Source organism: Cariama cristata, unplaced genomic scaffold (genome assembly GCF_000690535.1).
Source record: "Cariama cristata isolate BGI_N322 unplaced genomic scaffold, ASM69053v1 scaffold17548, whole genome shotgun sequence".
Lineage (NCBI taxonomy): Eukaryota > Metazoa > Chordata > Aves > Cariamiformes > Cariamidae > Cariama > Cariama cristata.
The window spans coordinates 57,043-75,768 of record NW_009633062.1 but is presented as its reverse complement, the minus strand read 5'-3'; the positions used below and the strand labels follow the sequence as shown (position 1 = coordinate 75,768).

General features: G+C 35.3%; 1 protein-coding gene across 1 annotated transcript in view; it reads right to left on the bottom strand.

The window, feature by feature from the left end:
- The window catches only part of PLEKHA5 (pleckstrin homology domain containing, family A member 5), a 64,990-nt gene that overhangs the window by 16,066 nt on the left and 30,198 nt on the right, over positions 1-18,726 (bottom strand). Inside the window, exons 9-12 of the mRNA XM_009706609.1 lie at positions 18,050-18,133; positions 2,230-2,292; positions 1,028-1,108; positions 744-893 (exon numbers count right to left, since the gene is read on the bottom strand). Coding sequence (XP_009704911.1) covers positions 744-893; positions 1,028-1,108; positions 2,230-2,292; positions 18,050-18,133 — 378 coding nt within the window. The remainder of the gene's footprint in view (positions 1-743; positions 894-1,027; positions 1,109-2,229; positions 2,293-18,049; positions 18,134-18,726) is intronic.

The following is an 18,726-nucleotide window of genomic DNA, read 5'->3' as shown; positions in this document are numbered from 1 at the left end:
ATGAGGGAAAGCATATCACTTCCTTTTACAACACAGTCTAACGTTCAGACTAAAACCAGTATTTCAGGGCCTACTTTGTATCAATTTCACTACAATAAACCACTTGAATTTGACATTGAAATATTTTTTTGGATACATGTAAGTAGGTAAGCACGATTCTTTGCCTTGTCATTTCAGTGTATAAACCATCACCAAGTGGAAAAGGACAGTAAATAGCAATTCCGCGCCCCCCCTCCCCCTTTTTTTTAAGGTTTTTGAAAATGCATAACTTGAAAGATCTTTTAAATATAATGGCCCACTATTAGAGAGACCATGACAATACAAACTTTTCTTCTTTTCACCCTGCAGCTGCTTTTGCTTAAAATAAGTCACCTATCTGATGAATATGTGATAAAAGTTTGTGCTTGCTACTATTTTGCCACTACATAACATAGCTTGTTTACATTATTTACTTCTTCTGTAATCAATTTTTCATACTATAAAGATGAAAATTACCACATCAATTAAATTCAGTATGCACTCATTCTTGGCCAAAAAGAAAAATTAAAGAAAGACTACTCAATGAATATAGTGAAAAGATCACTTTCCAGTTGCCTTTGACAAAAATACAAGCAAGTAAAAGACAACGGAGTTTTGCTGGAATGGAATGAAAAATAACCAAAGACAACCCAATTAAGAATATGAACGTGAAATTAATTGTTTAACAATTCATTGAGTTTTACTGGCAAGAACATATTACTTACTGCAGTAGCTCGCGATACTTCTCGACAGGTGCTAAGTAGTCCGTTCTGCAAGTCATCTCTCTGTAAGACTACATTTTGTATGGCTGCGGGATTATCTGCATTCATTTCTATCTCCTGACTTGCTGATAGCAAAGCTTGCTCAAGCGTGTACTATTATAATAAAAAGAATTATTTTTAATGTTCTGCATCATTGGGCTGATTTTCATTTTATATCAGTTATCAATGTTCTGATAATAAGCATGTAAAAGAACATCCACTTTAGGTAATAAATACAATTGTCCTACTTTCTCCTTGTGTAGCTGTTGAAGCTTCTCCTCCAGTGCTTGTACAACTTTATCTTGTTCACATAAACGGCTAAGCTTAGCCTAGTATATAACAGAAAATGATTGCAATTAGAATTTCATTTTTAACATCTTCAATAATCAACATATAACTTGATCAAATCATTACATTAATCTTTATATAATGTTATGACCACAAAATATGGATTCTAAAATTATGAAGGCATCAGTGTTGCATTTTGAAATTAATCTTAAGAAACCCTCTTAAGATACTACGAAATAAGTGTTATTATAACTTGAAACAGCATGGCTCAAAACATATAATCTATGATTCTACAGCTAAATCTTTACAATTTAATATTAGGTATTAAATACTGTTTTAATTTACATAGTCTCAGTATTATAAAGAATATTGTATACATTCACAGTCTTTCCCATGGTTTATTTCAGGTGGTAGTTTTTAATAGTTAGTTACTAGTACTATCCATGCTCTGCTCTGCTCTAGCTCCAATCAAGGCTTGGTTATGACTAAAACTTTTCTGCTCCAGTTTGAGCAAATAACTGTTCAGTGCACTCTAACCAATTTGAAACAGTTTACTTTTCTATTTGAACAACGTCTTTGGTTCAGTTTGTGCTGCTCTGATCTTCTTAACTCTAAGGTAACACTAGAAGCCTGCTTTCTTTTTTACTCTTAAAATAGCATCCCTTAAATCATTATGTCTACTCTTAGTTGGCATCGTGCAAGAATGACTAGACGTGCATATGTACGCATATACAGTATGACTATATGTGTCTATTTTTCACCACCAATTTTACACCAAACCCCTTTTCTTTCGTAACTAGCAACCTGCTACTCTGAAAGGTAATTACCCATGCTAAATTTCAGTTTTGGAGTATTGGTCATATTTCCTGAGAAATTACACCTCTCATGCTTACAACTGAACTACAACTACAGAGTTTTTCCCTTCTAAAGTAATTAATTCATTTCTAGAAGCAATTCATCTTTGAACAGATACAGTACTTGAAATTTCAGCCTAAAATGTAATACTTCATGCAAGTTATGCTCCTCAATTTCAGAAAGCAGTTTCTGTTGGTAATCACCTATATGAAGTACGTTTCAAACCCAAAAGTCAAGGGGGAAATTATTATCAAAATAAGATACAAATACCAACATTTCCAAAGAAGAAGAAATACAAACGACTTACATCAATATCCAGCTCTTCAGTTCTATATTTGTATAGTGTACCCCTACATTCTTCTTGTGTTAACTATAAGGAAGAATAATATCGCCATAAAACAACTTACTTGGACTATGAAAATGAAACTACTTTTCAGCTTAAGAGTTTTACTATAGAAACCAGCTTTTGCTCGAAAGTCAAACATACCACATTGAACAATATATTTTTAGCCATTATATATTAATGAAGATAAGTAAATGGAATGTGAAGCAGACTATCAGTAGAAAGTTGCATTAAGTTAACAGGCTATGTTTATAATGCAAACTGGATTTTTAAAGATGTACAACTAACTCAATCAAACATGGATTATGTTAGAAGATGAAACTGCCAGAGTACACCTAGACACAGTTAGACATCATTAAGTAAGTTTTCTTGGGTGCATTCTAAATACAGGGGCTCATTCTACTTGGAATTAACCATTCTAGGCCCACTAAGGTCAATTGTATTCACAAGGAAGATAGTCTGATGTGAATCTGCAATCAGAACAGAATGACCTAAATATACAAATACATGTAACGTATCTCGTTACACACGTATGCCCAGTAAGTGCCACCAAATACCTTTCTGCCTACTTTTTTATATGTCTTCCCTCCCCTTCAACAGAGTATTGCCAGAAATGCATAAATGGAAGCCCTTCTATTTTATCTTTGGACCCAGGCAAACTTGTCTCCTCATGCCAGTCAGCATGTAAGGTATCCTCAGACTACTTTCATACAGCTCCTCACATTAAGTTCTTAACTCTTTCAGTCTCTGAACTGACCAGTAAGAAGATTTTAAAATACTTTACATGAAAAAAGGTAGCTCTGCATTTGACAAGGGACTGTCACATACAATAACTACTTAATGTCCTATTACAGTGAGTATTGGCATAACACTCTCAACCTTTGTATTCTATTTAATTAAAAACATGAGTGCATTGAGTCCCAACATAGATTCTTTCCTTTCAGGTATCCATCATAATTAGGTCATCATGACTTAGTAGTGCAAGAAAGACTATAAAAACACAAGTCCATGTTAAAGGACACTTATAAATAAAAGGACTAGGGAAGGGTTAATCAGACAAGCATTCCAAACATACAATAAATCTTCAACACACTTAAGTGTTTCATTTCAAGACGTTATGTCCACATACCTCATGCAAATGCACCTGGTGACAATTTAAAAGTATGTATAGTGTATTAAAACCACACAGTAACTTTCTTTGAAATGGGCATTTTATGAAAATGAGTGTTGGAATATGAAAAAAGCCACAGCACTTTTGCACCTCATGAATGTCACAAAAATTAAGATATCTATTTAAATTCCTACTATTATAGAATTGTGTTTTTTAACTGTTTATTTTATCATAATGAGAAAAAAATGAGGAATGGAAATATTTAAAAAAAACAAACTCATAAACATGGCCAAATGTCTTTAACTTACAGAGAAAACCCAGTTATATTTCATAACAGAAAGATTTTACAAAAGAAAAATTATCCGCCGTTAGACAAATAGATCTTCCCAAGACACTGCTCAGCATTTTATATGGCTTGCCTGGAAAAACGTAATGTTATTTTTTCAAGCCAGTATTTCTTACACTCTTAAATTTTTTTTACAAAGAGAGACATTTAATTTTTTGGCATTTCAACCTTAATTATAGCCAAGTTTGAAATAGCTTGCCAATTCAGCATTCTTATCCCTGCCTACCTCCTAAAAGGAATATATTTTAAGTATTCAGAAAACAAAAACACAGTTTCAAAGAGCACTACACACGTGCTAATTCTTCCTGTTAAAATCCTATCACACTTAAAATTGCGGCCAGCTTCTGGCTTTTGTCAGGGGCACTAGCTTCCCACAACAGGCACTGCTGGAGAGCCACCTCATTTCAGCTTTTCTACTGCCGCGTTTTACGTAGACTTAGCACAAAAACTCTAAAAATAGTATGAAACACTCAATCCATCTCTGACAAAACAGCAGCTTCTCTTTCCACAGCACATCTATAAATTAGCTTAAGGCAAAAAGTGCAGAATGCTATTGCATCCTACTGGAATTATGAGAGGAATTGCAGTAGACAAAATACAATTACATATTACAAGCAAGGTTAACAACCTCATAACCCTGAAAAATGCATTATAAGAGCTCCAACGATCAAGTTATAGAAATGTATTTTATGTCACGTTCAAACTCACTCCTCTCTCACCAAGCCGTTCCTACAAATACTTTACCAGGACGGCGATCCCAGAGAAAGAGTGCCACCTACTGAACCAACGACATGACGTGCTGCTGACTTCACTTTTCCTCGACATTTGCCTACTCAAATACAAAAAAGTCCATTCCTCGTAACATGGTGGAATACACTGCACAGTTCCCAAACATTAAGGAGCCGCACCCTCAATACCTACAAACACAACTTAACCATTTTTGAAAGGCAAACTGCACACACAGAGTTTGGCCAAACGTATATCTTACACGTGAAAAGCTACAATGACCTTAATTGAACCTCTATATTATATTAGAAATAATTTGTCATCTACTTTACAGTCCCGCTACACAGTCCTCATCCCCATCAAACATCAGTACCAGATGAATCACAGAAGTGGATAAATCCACCACAATGGACATAAGATATCCTTAGAGGGAAATTTCTTCCCAAATAAATGCCGATTAGGCAAATCTCTCTCTCGAGACTTGAGGGGTTAAACCTATTTAAACAGTCAATATTAAAAACATTTAAGTGACAGTAACATTTCATTAACTTATAAGTTATTTTCAGACTCCGCTAACCATTGTGATTAAATAAACGTGGCAGGAAATTTCACACCCTGAGAGCACACTAAGCATCTCTGCAACATACTGCGCTTAGGAAATTAAAAGAGGACAATCTAGGACATTTTGTGGGGAGCACGAGGTTAAAGTCAGACTTCCAAGAGGCTTTTTTTTTCCCCCCCCTCCAAAGTATTTCTTATTATCAGGAAGCAGGGCAAATGGACATTTACTTCACAGTAAAGAAGATTCCTCTCTAATTTTTCATGATGCGACAGGTAACTTTTCAAATACAAATTGGAAATATAAGATTTTTAGGTCAAATACAATAATCCATGTGTTTATAACAAAACCTGAAAAATATTTCTACCTACAAATCTTAAAATTTAACATGCATAACAATTTAAATGTATGCAGCTGCTATAATAATGATAATAACAAAGTATGTCATAAACAAGATCTCCGAAACCTTACAGGAGCAAGAAAATCAAGAACTACTTTTATATGGCTTTAATGTATTAAGAACAATTATCCAAGCAAAGACCTGGATGTTCGCTTGCTGCACTCAGATTTTTGGTTTTCCCCCTTTAGGGAACTCGCACACATAAGAGGAACTGAGGATAATTCTACTTTTTAAAATCAGCATATATTGCTTTAGAAAACAAGATTAACACTCCTCACCTACTATTAGAAAGAAACAAAACCCCCTAAGGTAGAGATGGGTCCAGGCTGTAAAAAATCCTCTGTTTTTCTTGTCTGTACATATGGACATTGCCCTGGCTTATACTTGCAAATTTACAGTACAGTCTGTAGAGCAGACTGATGTAAGTCAAAGTGATTTAAATAACTGAAGATATAACAAATCACAAACAAAAATGTCTTATAAATAACACATATGAAATAGTATATATTTTAGCTATTTTACTAAAGAATCATTAATCGTTACAAACAAACAGGAAGCAAGACACCTTACTTTTAATTAAATACAAGTTTTTCTTGCTTTCCTTTGCTTAACTCTAAATGAGCTCAGTCATAAAACTGAATCGAATAAACAGAAGCAAAGAAAGATCCTTTTCTCTACCCACAGGAATGGTTACGGTCATCAGAAACTAGTTTATCATCTTGACAACAAAACAGGTTTCAGTCACTTACACAGAGGCTTCTCTCAATTGTTTACATTTATTTAAACTGCGGTGGGAAAGATGACTGGTAAAAACAATTTCTTTTATTTGAATAAAATATTGTGTGTTGTTTAAACTTTAAATAAGTTGCCAGAATTTTAAACAGGTTAGTTTTGCCTTACAAATGTTTAGAAGACTATTTAGGCAGTGAAATTTTGAGTGTATTTTTATCCTTTCCTGGACGTCAGTCAATGCAGTATTTTGTACAGGAAACCTCATCCGTGGCCTTGCTATTCTCCAGTTCATGCAATACATGAGTTGTTCTGCGCAAGTCTGCCAACATGTTGCAAATGCTCTGATCTGAAGAGACCACATCTCTAGTGACAAAAGGTTGTTCAGTCTTCATGACCTGTTAGATTCACTGTTTCTTTGACAAGAATGTCAAAAAGGTGCTTATTTAGTGTCAAATACGAAGCAGCAGGTACGTCTACAAGGTGAAGGCAGTGCGGTGTAGCAATAGCTTCATCAAGACAGCACTCTGAAATTTATTGGTATCCCTACATAAGCGGCCAGACTAGCCCAGGCACAGCTATACCTCAAATGTGTCTATATTGATATTAGAAAGCTGAGCTGGTTTACCCTGACACATCCAAAGCATCTCTGTTCATTATATGTTTGTTGACTTACTTGTCTTACTCCATTACAGAAAATTGATTTGCTTTAAAAAAATTGTAACAGCTAGGCTTCTTTAAAAAAACAAACAAACAAAAAACCAAAACAAAAACCCAACAAAACCCAATTTCATTTAGGGCTTGACAGCACCTTACTTCTCTCCTTCCTCTCCCAAATAGTTCCTTCAGGTTCCATGTCAAAGGTCCTATTTTGCACGTAGGAGCACAAATTGGATGATCCTGAAATCAAAGTCACTCACAACCCAACTTCCTTTGGAAAGCTGAGATTTTTTCATGCAGCTTTTCTGGATCACAAGCAAATATACAATGTGGAGTTCAGTTCCAAAAAATGAAACATGAAATTAAGCTGCAGCATTTTTTAGAAACATGGCAAAATGTTAATTACTAATAAATGACTGTTTTACATGGCAGAATGTCTCCTTTTCTTCAAACTACGCAACCTCTATATGTCATTTTGGCTCACAAGGGCATAAACGCAAGTGTAAGGGAACTGGTCAGGTATTTTCTTTCAACTGGCAGCCAGAATTGCACACCTCATCTGCTGCAAAATACCATAGTCATTTAAGTAAGAACAACATCTTTGTTGCAGTTGAGGCTAGAAACTTCTTAAACATTCCCTGATGTGACAGAAGCTATTCAGTTAAGCCCCAGTATCCCTAAGACACTGCAGTGCCAACAGATACGTATTGGCCATGCTCATAAGTTAATGCAGGTCTCAACTCACAGACAATATTTCCATTCACATTTCTGATTCTTCGTCCATCTTACCATTTACAACCATCACTAGATACTCTGTAAGTGTGCACGGTTAAGTCTGCTGTGACTTTATGAACAGACACTGCCTTTGGATTTACAGTCCCCAGATCAAAGTAATTTTGATCCTTCCTTTCTTCAGTGGCTAAAGGCTTGGTAGGTGCAAACAAAAACTTGTAAATCCATTTCCTAGAACAAAACAAAATTGCCAGAAATGACCAGGTAAACACCACTCACATGCTTTTGTAGTGGTCAAAAGAAAGAAGCACCTTTGAACACTAATTGCAGAGAATCATGCTAAGACGAATGTTAGAAGCTTATTGGAAGTTTTATGAATTTACTGGACACCTGCATAAAACATCAACTAATTAAATAATCTAGACAGAAGTTATTCAAAAGTGTACATTTAATACTTAACAACAAAAACGCAGCAAAAGCCATGCTAACAATATTGCAGCATTTTATAAAGCATGGATGACTTGTGGTTTTCCAAAGCAAATAAGAGAAACACCAATGTTATGAATAGATCTGAGGAACAACCAAAACTGTCACTAAGGAAAATTTTCGCAGATGATAAAGCAATTTCATTCACTATCCAAGACCTTACTTGCTGGTACAGTTGCGGTCTTAGCGCCGAGTTCTCAATCATAGTGTGAACCATGGTGATTAAAGGTTCATTCTCTTTCATCTATTTCAAATCAGGAGGAGCATACAGCAAACATCAGTTTACAGCATGGCTAGATTTGAAAGACGACACTGTAAAATATAGCCTCTACTTTAATTTTTTCTAATAATGCAGTAGATTACATTTTATCCCATGCTTTTTATATATTCCATCATTCAGTAATATCAACATCTGAAAAGTTTAATAATATCAAACGAATCAAAACCACATAATGCTCAAAACCAATGTAATATTTATTCACCAACTCTCTCCCTTTTCAAAAATAAAAACGCTTAAAATAAGCCTGGCTTTGCACAATATTGAAATGAAAAGTTTTATCGGATTATGCAATAGGAACACTCAAACCTTTATCAGAAAACCTTTTAAATTATAGATTTAATAACTCAATGTACATTAAAATGATACAAGTATTCCCAGCCTCTGAATATTGAAGTGAGGTTTAGTCTTACGTTCATTTATCACAAAATGCCTTTATACACTGCACTGATTTATATACTTACGAACTTCGAATCACTACTCATTGTATTTATCCACCCCCATATACGGGTTTGAAACTATCTCAGAACTGGTCAGACATTTTCTATATGATTAGTGTTTATTGATATGTCTGCAAATGTCAAAACCAGATACTTTGATTATTACAGTAAAAACTGCATACAATTAGGATTTCAGAAAAGTATGCAACACAGAAAATAGTATGAGATTTTTGGTTTTAAAAAGGAGAGTTTCCTAACAGTAAAGGAAAAATTCTGAAAACAGACAGTTTTCCTCTACAAAAGAAACTGAAAAGACACTTAATGCACAATCCCTCTCCTATTTTTCTTGGAAACTTTAGGACCTGTTGGAAACTTCAGCAATACCTGTTTCAAGTATGGTTACACAGGAAGGAAGTGTGTGTATGAATATTTATGGTCTTTCACTCTGACTTCATGTATACATATGCACCCAGCATGCATTTGCATGGCAAGGTTTCACAGATTGAAATGCAACAGAAAGTCTGAGTTTTTGATGCCTTTTGAAATTTCTTGCCCCTAATTATTTAGGAAAAAACTCCAACTTGCACATTTGGAGAAGTGTGTGGTTTTTTTCTCTCCTTATGGGAATCACATTTTTCTCGTTATAGATAGAGCACCTTTTTGTTGTTGTTGTTGTTTTTTATACATAGTAAAGTCTGATCACCTGGTAAGTTAATCACCCAATAAAGAGTACCTTAAGTATCTTAAGAGTATCTTAAGAAGGTAAGCCTATGATGCTGTTTGTTCAAGGCAGGGAAAAAACCAAACAAGCAACCTCTCCCGTTTGCTCCATCATCTACAGTATACATAAACAGAAGATGAGAACTGACACAAGAAGTTGTTCTCCCTTTACATGACAATTTTTTCCAGAGTGGGTGCACTGGGTGTTACCAAAAGGTATCTCAATAGTAAGATCAACAATAAGGTCCAAAGCCAAGCAATAAGCAACAGCCAACTGAAATATTTGTAAAGGAAAAATTGCTCTGAGGCTGAATTTTTTTATTAGGAGTATACTGTTTTGGATGCATTAGGAGGATTTCAACAGCTTCAAGCTCTTTGGCTAATTCTTTTTTACAATATTTCAAATTTTTCCTTTCTCACAAGTAACAGACAACACCAGAATTAATTTCTGTGGAACTGTTGAAAGACTGTTTTCATCCAGATTAGAAAAGAAGCAAAGTGGATTTGCTCAAAAGATGTTCTGAAGTAATGTTTTGTTCTCCAGCCAGCTCCAACTTTGATTTATAGGACTTCTTAGTATTTTTACTACCATTGGTGCTTAATCATGCTTATCTAACATTGCTTGCAAAGGCCAGGAGGGATTTCTAGAAAAGCTCCAGTTCCTTAAGTCCTTATGGAACAAAGACCAAAAACCAGATAATTGGTAAAGTAACGCCAACCAAAGGGCCTTTGTAGCAGTCAAATATAGAAAGCTTTTTGCCCCTTTAGGAAATAATGTTTCAAAAAAATACTGACATTTAGCTATTGAGAAGTTAAGTTCTTGAGGGAGTATTTATCTGTCACAAACCCTCCATTAACTAAAGCTAGCACACACCAAGGCACTGCATACTAAAGAACTGGCAAAGTACATCAGAGTTACGTGGGACACAATGGCAAGTCCCATGCTCTAAAAGGTGAAGGGGATACCTATTTTGTGTGAACTGCCTGATGTCACACAGTAACACAGCAGTAAAACCAAATAAAATCCAGTAGTCTTGGCTTTATCACTTTCTACTTCTAGTAAATAACTCTTTCTCCCCAGAAGTGACGCATCTTTGCTTTTATGTTTACTGATGTAGTATGTAAAAGCATTTTCCAGTTGGAAACAATGAAAAAAACATCCCCTTGACATATGACCTACATGAACAGCTACCTTATTTGTGAGCGAGCATCTGAGTAGGTATTTTGTGTTTTAAACTATAAAGCCAAGCTATAAACAACTTTTCCTAAATTCTCTTCTGTGTTTGATACAGAAGACACAGATGACATTTCAGTATGTACTGTTCCAGTGGCAGTGATCAGCTGGAGTAGTGGCTCCCTATCAGGACAGCTGACCTCACTGATGAGGTAAGACCACATGTTACTGGGGACAAAAGACTGAGCTCAGATTGGCAGTTTTATCCATTTGCTCTCAAGCTTCCTGATGGTAAAAGCAGTGGCAATAGGACCTGACCAAGCCATGAACTTGGCCGTGCTAGGTTTATGGCTGGACTCGATGATCTTAAAGGTCCTTTCCAACCTAAATGATTCTGTGATTCTATGCTTTTCTCCCACCCTTCCTCAGCTGTTTAATCTTCTGTCCAAAAAAAAAAAAAAGGAAAAAGCACTTTTCCTTCCTGCCTTCTTTTTACAGCAATGCTACCTCCAGCGCAGTGTTTTTTTGCCCTACAGCACCCCTGTCCTTGAGCTTCCCTTCTTCCTCTAGAAGAGGAGGGAAATAAAAGCAGCAGAAACAACAGTGGTGGCTGGGTCAGTTCATTCTACCTTTTCCAAATAACCTGAAAAATACAAGTAATTTCCTATATGTTGCTAACATAAGACATAGAATTCTAGGCTGAAACATAAGTTATCAGATATAACACAGGATATCTGTCAGCTCTATCCAAACTCCCTTGTACTATTGCAGCCTCCCTTAATTCACTACCTTTTCCCAGAACCACCTTCAGCATCTCAGAAAAAGGGTGGTGAAGAGATAAAAACACAAGTGAAACACCAAGATGTTGGCTGTGGGACCTTCACTCCTTTATTTCACAACTTCTTGTTCAAGTTCTGTTTATTTTTCTGCACCCTTTGCAAACTGAGAGGAACTAAAAATCAAAGTATATGAACTACTTAACACCTAAATTATTTACATAAATAGCCATTTCAAAAATACAGGTTAAAAAAAAAAGACTAAATGAAATTTCGCAGAGTTTCTACTGTGACAAACCAACCTGGGATATGCTGAGATCAATATGACAACATGCACGGAGAGTTTCACATAGATAGCTTGAGCTCAGTAGAAAATGTTTTTTCAGCCAAAGAAAAGTTTTATTATCAACATAAAATTCTGAAGTGAGGAAAAAAAGTGTCTAGCTTTTATTTGAAAAAAATTATGTTCCTACTTTTCATTACTGTTATTGTAATTACTGGGTACAAATACATTAAAGAGACTGCTGGCATGGATCTAGTAATACACAAGAAGTGATCCGTTAAAACTTGATAATGCAGAAGGCTGAGATTATATCTGCTCTCATAACATGTCCCATGTTGGCAAACAAATCATCATTGCCTAGGGTTGCTAGCTATGTCCAAAGAACTAATTCCTAAAAGGCATATGAGTCTCTCTCCCACCTCTTTACAAACCTTGAGCCAGCAGAGTAGTTAATAACCTCACTAAAAAAAAAAAAAAAAAGTTGCTGGACAATCATTCTTTTGGCCATAAGACATCAAAGAAATCATACAGCTGGATATATGTGTGTCAGTCCCTTTGATCCTTTTTTCCCCTATCTCTGAACAACAACAACAACAAAAATTCTGAAAGCATAATACAAAAATACCAAAAAGTGTAACAGAAGAATTTCTAAGCATCTCAAAAGGAAACAGCAGTACAAAAATGAAGGATGATTTAAAAAAGGCCATAGGATATTCTTAAGTCTTGATAAGAAAGCCACCTAAGCAGTACACAACAACTTACTGCAACAGCATAAAAGTTACTCTCCCTACACATGAACTTTAGTCTGCCTGAAAATTCACCTGTGCAACCTCGGTACAAACTTACTAATTACTGTTATGTATGGTACTGAATTGTTTGTGACCAAAAAGGTGAGAGCTGAAGATAACAGGACTGGAGTTCCACCACATGCCCTAGGCAAAGCAGGTTTTGACACTATTTTCAGAGCTTAAATACAAGTGGAAATACCTAATTTAAGTACACTGCAGATTTAAAATTCAAAGGGGGCAAGTGGTTATGCAAGCTGGTTATAGATGCGGATAATGAGGAGGAAAGGCCTCAGACTAAAAGAAACTTTGATTTTTTTTTTCTTCCCAACATAAAGGAAAACTTATAACAGACAAAGTAATAGAAAGATATAAATATCACCCCTAGAAGCAGTGGTACTCAAAGCAAAAAGACTCTTAGGGGGATTTGTTTCATACAGGTAGGTGGCAGTATTATATTAAAACAAGGGAAAAAAGAAAAACTGATCAGAAACTGGGACAAGTATTCCAACTTGCTCTTCCATGATTTTGTGATTAAGGTAATATAGTTTAGACTTGATAATGATTTCTTGCATCTCTAGTAGGGGTAATTATGGCACATTTATAAGATTTAGATAACTTTCCTAAGTTAACGTTTATCACATCATATTACATTTCTAAATTTTTATCTGATGCAAGTAAAAAGAAAATCCTTTTTACTACTCTGTATGTTATACAAAGGCAATTCTCTCTGTTTAATCCTATCTATTATACTCACAAGCTTGGCTAACCGAGCAACAGCATGGTACATAGTTTTACACTGATCACATGGGCAGTTATCCTTTATTGGCAATTACATTGTTGAAGACTGAATTATTCTCTTATTCCAAAACATTATAAACTGGAAAGATTTGAGTTGGATGAAATATTTTGGCCTAATTTAGCAAGCAGTTTTTCCCTACTGTTTCAGGCCTCCTGCAACCCCTTAAGACAAGACAGAGATGTTTAGAAATGCATTGCCATCTAACTGAATTGGTCACAATTCACACCTTGTTTCCAAGGAATAATAGGAAAATAAAGTCACTGGGTGAACCAAGCCTCTCTCTGTGTGTGTGTGTGTGTGTGTGTATGTCTGTGCACATATGTGGTTTTTAACAAGTCATTGAAATCCTATTACAGGAACATGCAGGACATAAAAGTTCTACGAACAGTTGGTTTTAAATGTAAGGCTGAAAAATTTCATTAGAAGAAAGAATATTAGAAAAAGAAAAAGCTGTAGCGATTTTTATATTTTTAACTAAAGGACACCTAGTTGCTTGTATTTCTTCTAAGCACTTATGTCTGTATAAGTGCTAGCAAAAATTTCCCGTTTAAAAAATTCTCATGCACAACTTGTACAGAAGTCCCATTTGATTATGCAACAAAGCCGTAAAGAGAGGCATGTGATATCACAATTCTTCACTTGGCAATCAATTACATTGGTGAAGACAGAATTGTACCCTCACTCCCTAAGTTATCAGAAACTGTAAAGAAGTAAAATCTTATACATATCTTTAAGAAACAACTGAGTAAAAGGAGAAAAAGTAATGAGCCATGCTATGATTTGTTAAAAACATTTTTTCATGTTTGACCTCCCTTTCATTTAATGTCCTGTAGAAACATCTAACTCTAATTAATTCAGAAAACTAAAATTATCAGAAGTACTAATTTTCTATAAATTGCATGTGTGTCATATGAGCTTGGCAATATAGTATGACTTTGGTTAAAGATGGTAAAATGCTACAGTTAGTGTTATTCTAAGAAGAAAATGAAGAACAGAAAAATTAATTGGTGAGTGGCTACTGTCTTCTGATGAATTTTAAATTGAGGGTTTTTTTTCCCATTACATGTCAAATTTGTAACTGATTAAGATATTCTGAGCTACTTAAAAAGGGCATGTATTAAATATCCAACTTCATAAAAAGCACTGAAAATCCTTCTCCCCAAATATTTCCAGCTTGACAGGAGCAGGCAAAAAGCATTAAGAAATGTAAACACACAAGAAAATTGCAAATCCCACCTGATGATCCAAATATATGGCATTCCTTTGAAGATGATGTGAAAGAATCTCATTCTAGCAGGCAGCAGTCAGGGGGAAAAAGGAAAGGGACAGAAGGTGCAGAATGCATGAAAAGAGCTTTAAAAGATGTAAACTAGACAGTGATCTTTCTGTTTTACGTAGAAATATAATGCTGCTTTTATCTGCTTTTTTTTTTTTTGGTGAACTGTTAACAGGTTTTGATCCCGAAACAGAAGTGATGAAAGTTTGCCACAAATCAGACTATGAACTACTACATTACATTTTGGTTTTACATATAAAATACAGTAAGCTCACGTAAATGTCTACTACAAAGACAACTATAAACCCTTTGATAAATCTGTTTTAAACATGTCCTGATTTTTGTACAGATTACAAATAAGATTGTATCTGATATGAGGCAGTATAAACAAATTAATCTAATGATCTATTAGTACTGATTTTGTTTATAATACAAATAGGTTAAAAACCTTTAACTTCAAACTTAACTAAAATAAATTTTAAAATATTCCTATGTAATTTTGACTCAGCTAATTTCAAAAAGCTATGAGTAAAACCTCAAAGGGTTAATAGCAGAACACCACATACACAATCAATGTTACTCTATTCTACTCCCATAGCAGTCAGAAAATTTTGCACTAACAGTAAAATGCAAACTTTGATTAATGAATGACTACAAGTTAGTGAGAATGGTACGACACACATTGCTTTATAGCTGACCTTTGGGCTGCTGGCCTCAAGTTTTAGTTGCATGAGCTGTGCTAGTGTGTGTTCCCGGATACTACTCAGTTCAGCTTGCTGCCGTCTCAGCTTTATTAGCAGCAGCGTGAGCTCCTCTGGCTGAAGGAGTGCAGTGTGAGAAGCCAAAGAGTAGAAAAAAGGTTAATTTGTATCCTAAACAACAGTTAATTAAACTAAGGGTTCTTAGTATTTTTCTTACAAAAACTTTCTCAAGCTATACAACAAAAGATACAGCATTTTTCCCAAACTGACCACTTTCAAATATATAATGACTACTCAAAATGCCACAATATTGTAACATTCTGTATAAAGAACAAAAAAGTGAGGGCATTGCAGCAGAAAGTCTATAGCTCCCAAACTTTTTCTCACATGCATATCAAATTGATGATACTGACTTAAGCAAAGGGGGAGATAATTCCAGCCATTAGGATATAATTATCTGTACATGGACAGCCAGTCGAGCTTAGTGAAAGAATCAAAAAATGCCCCCAGGAAAAATTAGTTTCTAAAATAATTCTTCAAATGTATGCACCAAAATTCAGAGTAAATAAAAAACCCACAGTAATGGAACTACACCAAAACCAATCATCTTTCACAACATAAAACTGCACAAGAATGACAAAAATAATTTTCCGTCCCACCTTCCACAGATCTGAGGCTACCAGTTAATTTATTGTTTTACTTTTATGACTAAGATGTACAATACAGCCTTAGAAAGGGATGAAGAATAGTATTTAAGTCCCAGGATTATATATAGGATGGAAATACAGTCACACTCGAATAAGTATTTGTCAGGTAATTCCACACAGATCAGTTTAGGTCAGATTGGGAAACTCTACCTGAACCATTCCTGGGAACCACTTGTATTAGCAATACTTCAAAAAAACCAAAACATTTAACATCACAATTATTTTTGTTATGTTCCTGTTTGCTTGTTTCTTACACTTCAGTCTCGTAATAGGTTAAATATTCATCCAGCATTTTGATTTTCTCACAAATTCTGAGTTAAAAAAAAAAAATCATAACCAAACCCACACACAAAACAACCCCTCTTGCTCTCTCCCACAGTCAAAGAATTTTCCCAAAGCAAAGTAGTGAAGAAAAAAAGCTCCAGAAGACCAAATATTAAATTGCTAAAAAATGAACACCAGTTTCTTAGAATAAAGAAGAAAAAATCCCAGAGAATAAGCGTGGCACTGGCACCGTTGTGAGCTCGTACCAAAGTGGCCCACAAGAGGGAGCAAGGGATTCCCACACAGCTTCAGTTGTCAAAACCATTTGCTTTGAGGGAAAACCAACACAAAAGCCAAATTGTCTAATGGCCAATCTTCCTCTTACAGAACTCTTTCAGTATCTGGATTTAAAATACTTAATTTCAGAGAGTAAGCGTTAAGAACCTAGACTGCTATACAAGACATTTTCAAGTTCTCTCAAAAAATCAGTGACAATGCTTTCAGTCTGAAAATTAACATCATTTCAAAGCACAAGAAAACCTATTTTTAGAAATAAGAGAATTGAAAGTAGCATCTTCAAACAAAAGGAACAGTGAATCACTTTTTCAAAATCAACACTCTTCTTGGTATGTTCTGCAAAAGCCTGATTTTAGTGCATTAAGAATAAACTATTTAATGGTACTTAAATCCAATGTTTGCAAGCAAACTTTTTTCCATAGAGGAGCCCATCGAACAGTAATTCCTACTCCTCTGTAGACATTCATAATGTCGCAAACATTTCTGACATTGCTGTAAGTGCTGTACTTTTGATACAGCTCTTGGGACTCCTGCAACAACCACAACATAAAATTTTGTTTGAAGAGCTACCTACAGGTTTCCTCCTCTGACCCCTGCAATGCCTGTGCTGTGGGCAGGACTTCTGGTTTCTACAGGCAGAAGCTTGGACCTCCTTGCCCCCCTACCTGGCTCATCAGCCCAGCTCCAGCAGCAGAGCCTGGGAGAGCTGATGGGGCTGTGAACCCAAAGGAATGTCTGCAGAAGACAAGGCGCAGAAATAAGGCACCCGCTGCCAAAGGCCAACCTTCAAGTTGCTGAAGGTGCCAGGGATTCATGCTGGGAAGTGCAAGAAACAGGGGTCGAGGCAGTGGAAGGATTAACTGGGGAGCTGTTGCCAACAGTATGATTCAAAATCGGTATTCTTAATTCATAACTCTCTCAAATGGTGATTTCAGATGGACAGAGGAAGATTATGGAAAGGAGACAAAAACTGCTAAAGAAATGACATAAATTCAGGGCAATCTCTTAGCTTTTGGCTAAGAGTCATGTTTCAGTTAGGAAGGTGGACAGTATTCACCAATATTACTTGGATGAAATACCTTCAATGAGAATTTCAGCTCTACCACAGTAAAATGGGAGATGTCAGAAAGGACATAATTTTACCAAATGCAATTTTAGTGTCCTTAAGACTTCCAAAAAAGGTCAACTTTACTTCTAGGATTTTTTAAATAATTAATGGAGAAATAAGTGTTCTGTGATGTATTCTACTCTCTCCCAGGAATTTCCATAATGTATCAAAGACAATTAAAAAAACAAAAACCAAAAAACCTTTATTTCTCAAAGAAAATCTGAACTGAGCAGCTACACAATATTCTCAGAATTCAATGGAACCATATAGTACTTCTTTATTTGCTTTAAAAAATCCCTGATAATTAAAACAAAGGCTACATTTAATGCAAGCTTTGAATAGAATAAAATTTCAGTGTTGCCTCTTCATACCTAAAGGATTATTCTTAAAAAAACCCTGATGTACTAAACAAAAATCCAACTCACTGTTTTGCCTTGGAGGTTCTGAGAAGTAACGGGCTGTAAACTCAGACCTGCTGGCATTGACCTTCTGTCGGGCACAAAGACGTGCTGTACAAAAACAAAATAGCACAGTATGATTCACAGTTATCTAAAGACTCAAAAATTATTACATGCTAAAAAAAATCAAGCCAACATCACTGATGGCAAATTTGCTATGATTTGTGCCAGCTTTGGCCAGGCATGCTCCCTGCTGATCTACTATCTAGGACACTTGAGTAGCCTACCTCTAAATTTTAGAAATAGTCTAGCTTTCATAACTCATTTAATTAGCAGTCCTCCCTCATAGTTGTTGCCCTACTGATAGCCCATATAAATAACAATTTTAGATTTTCACCCATCATTGAAAGCTGTTTAAAAAACTAAGATCTGTATACAGATGAGGTTTAAATCTTAAGTTTACCCTAATGATTTCAAACAGTCTCCTAATTACCCATCTCTTAAAAACAGGTCTGAAGTTAATGGCAAAAGCTAGCTGTGTAACTAAAAAAAATACAAACCAAATAGCATGAAAAACCAAAAGTTAAACAGGAGTCTTGTATAAAAGATACTAAATATGAAATGAAATACTAACATAAAGTGTTTCACAAGCTAAAAAAAAAATATCAGAAAGCAAAACATGGCTGAAAGGACAAGTAAGCATC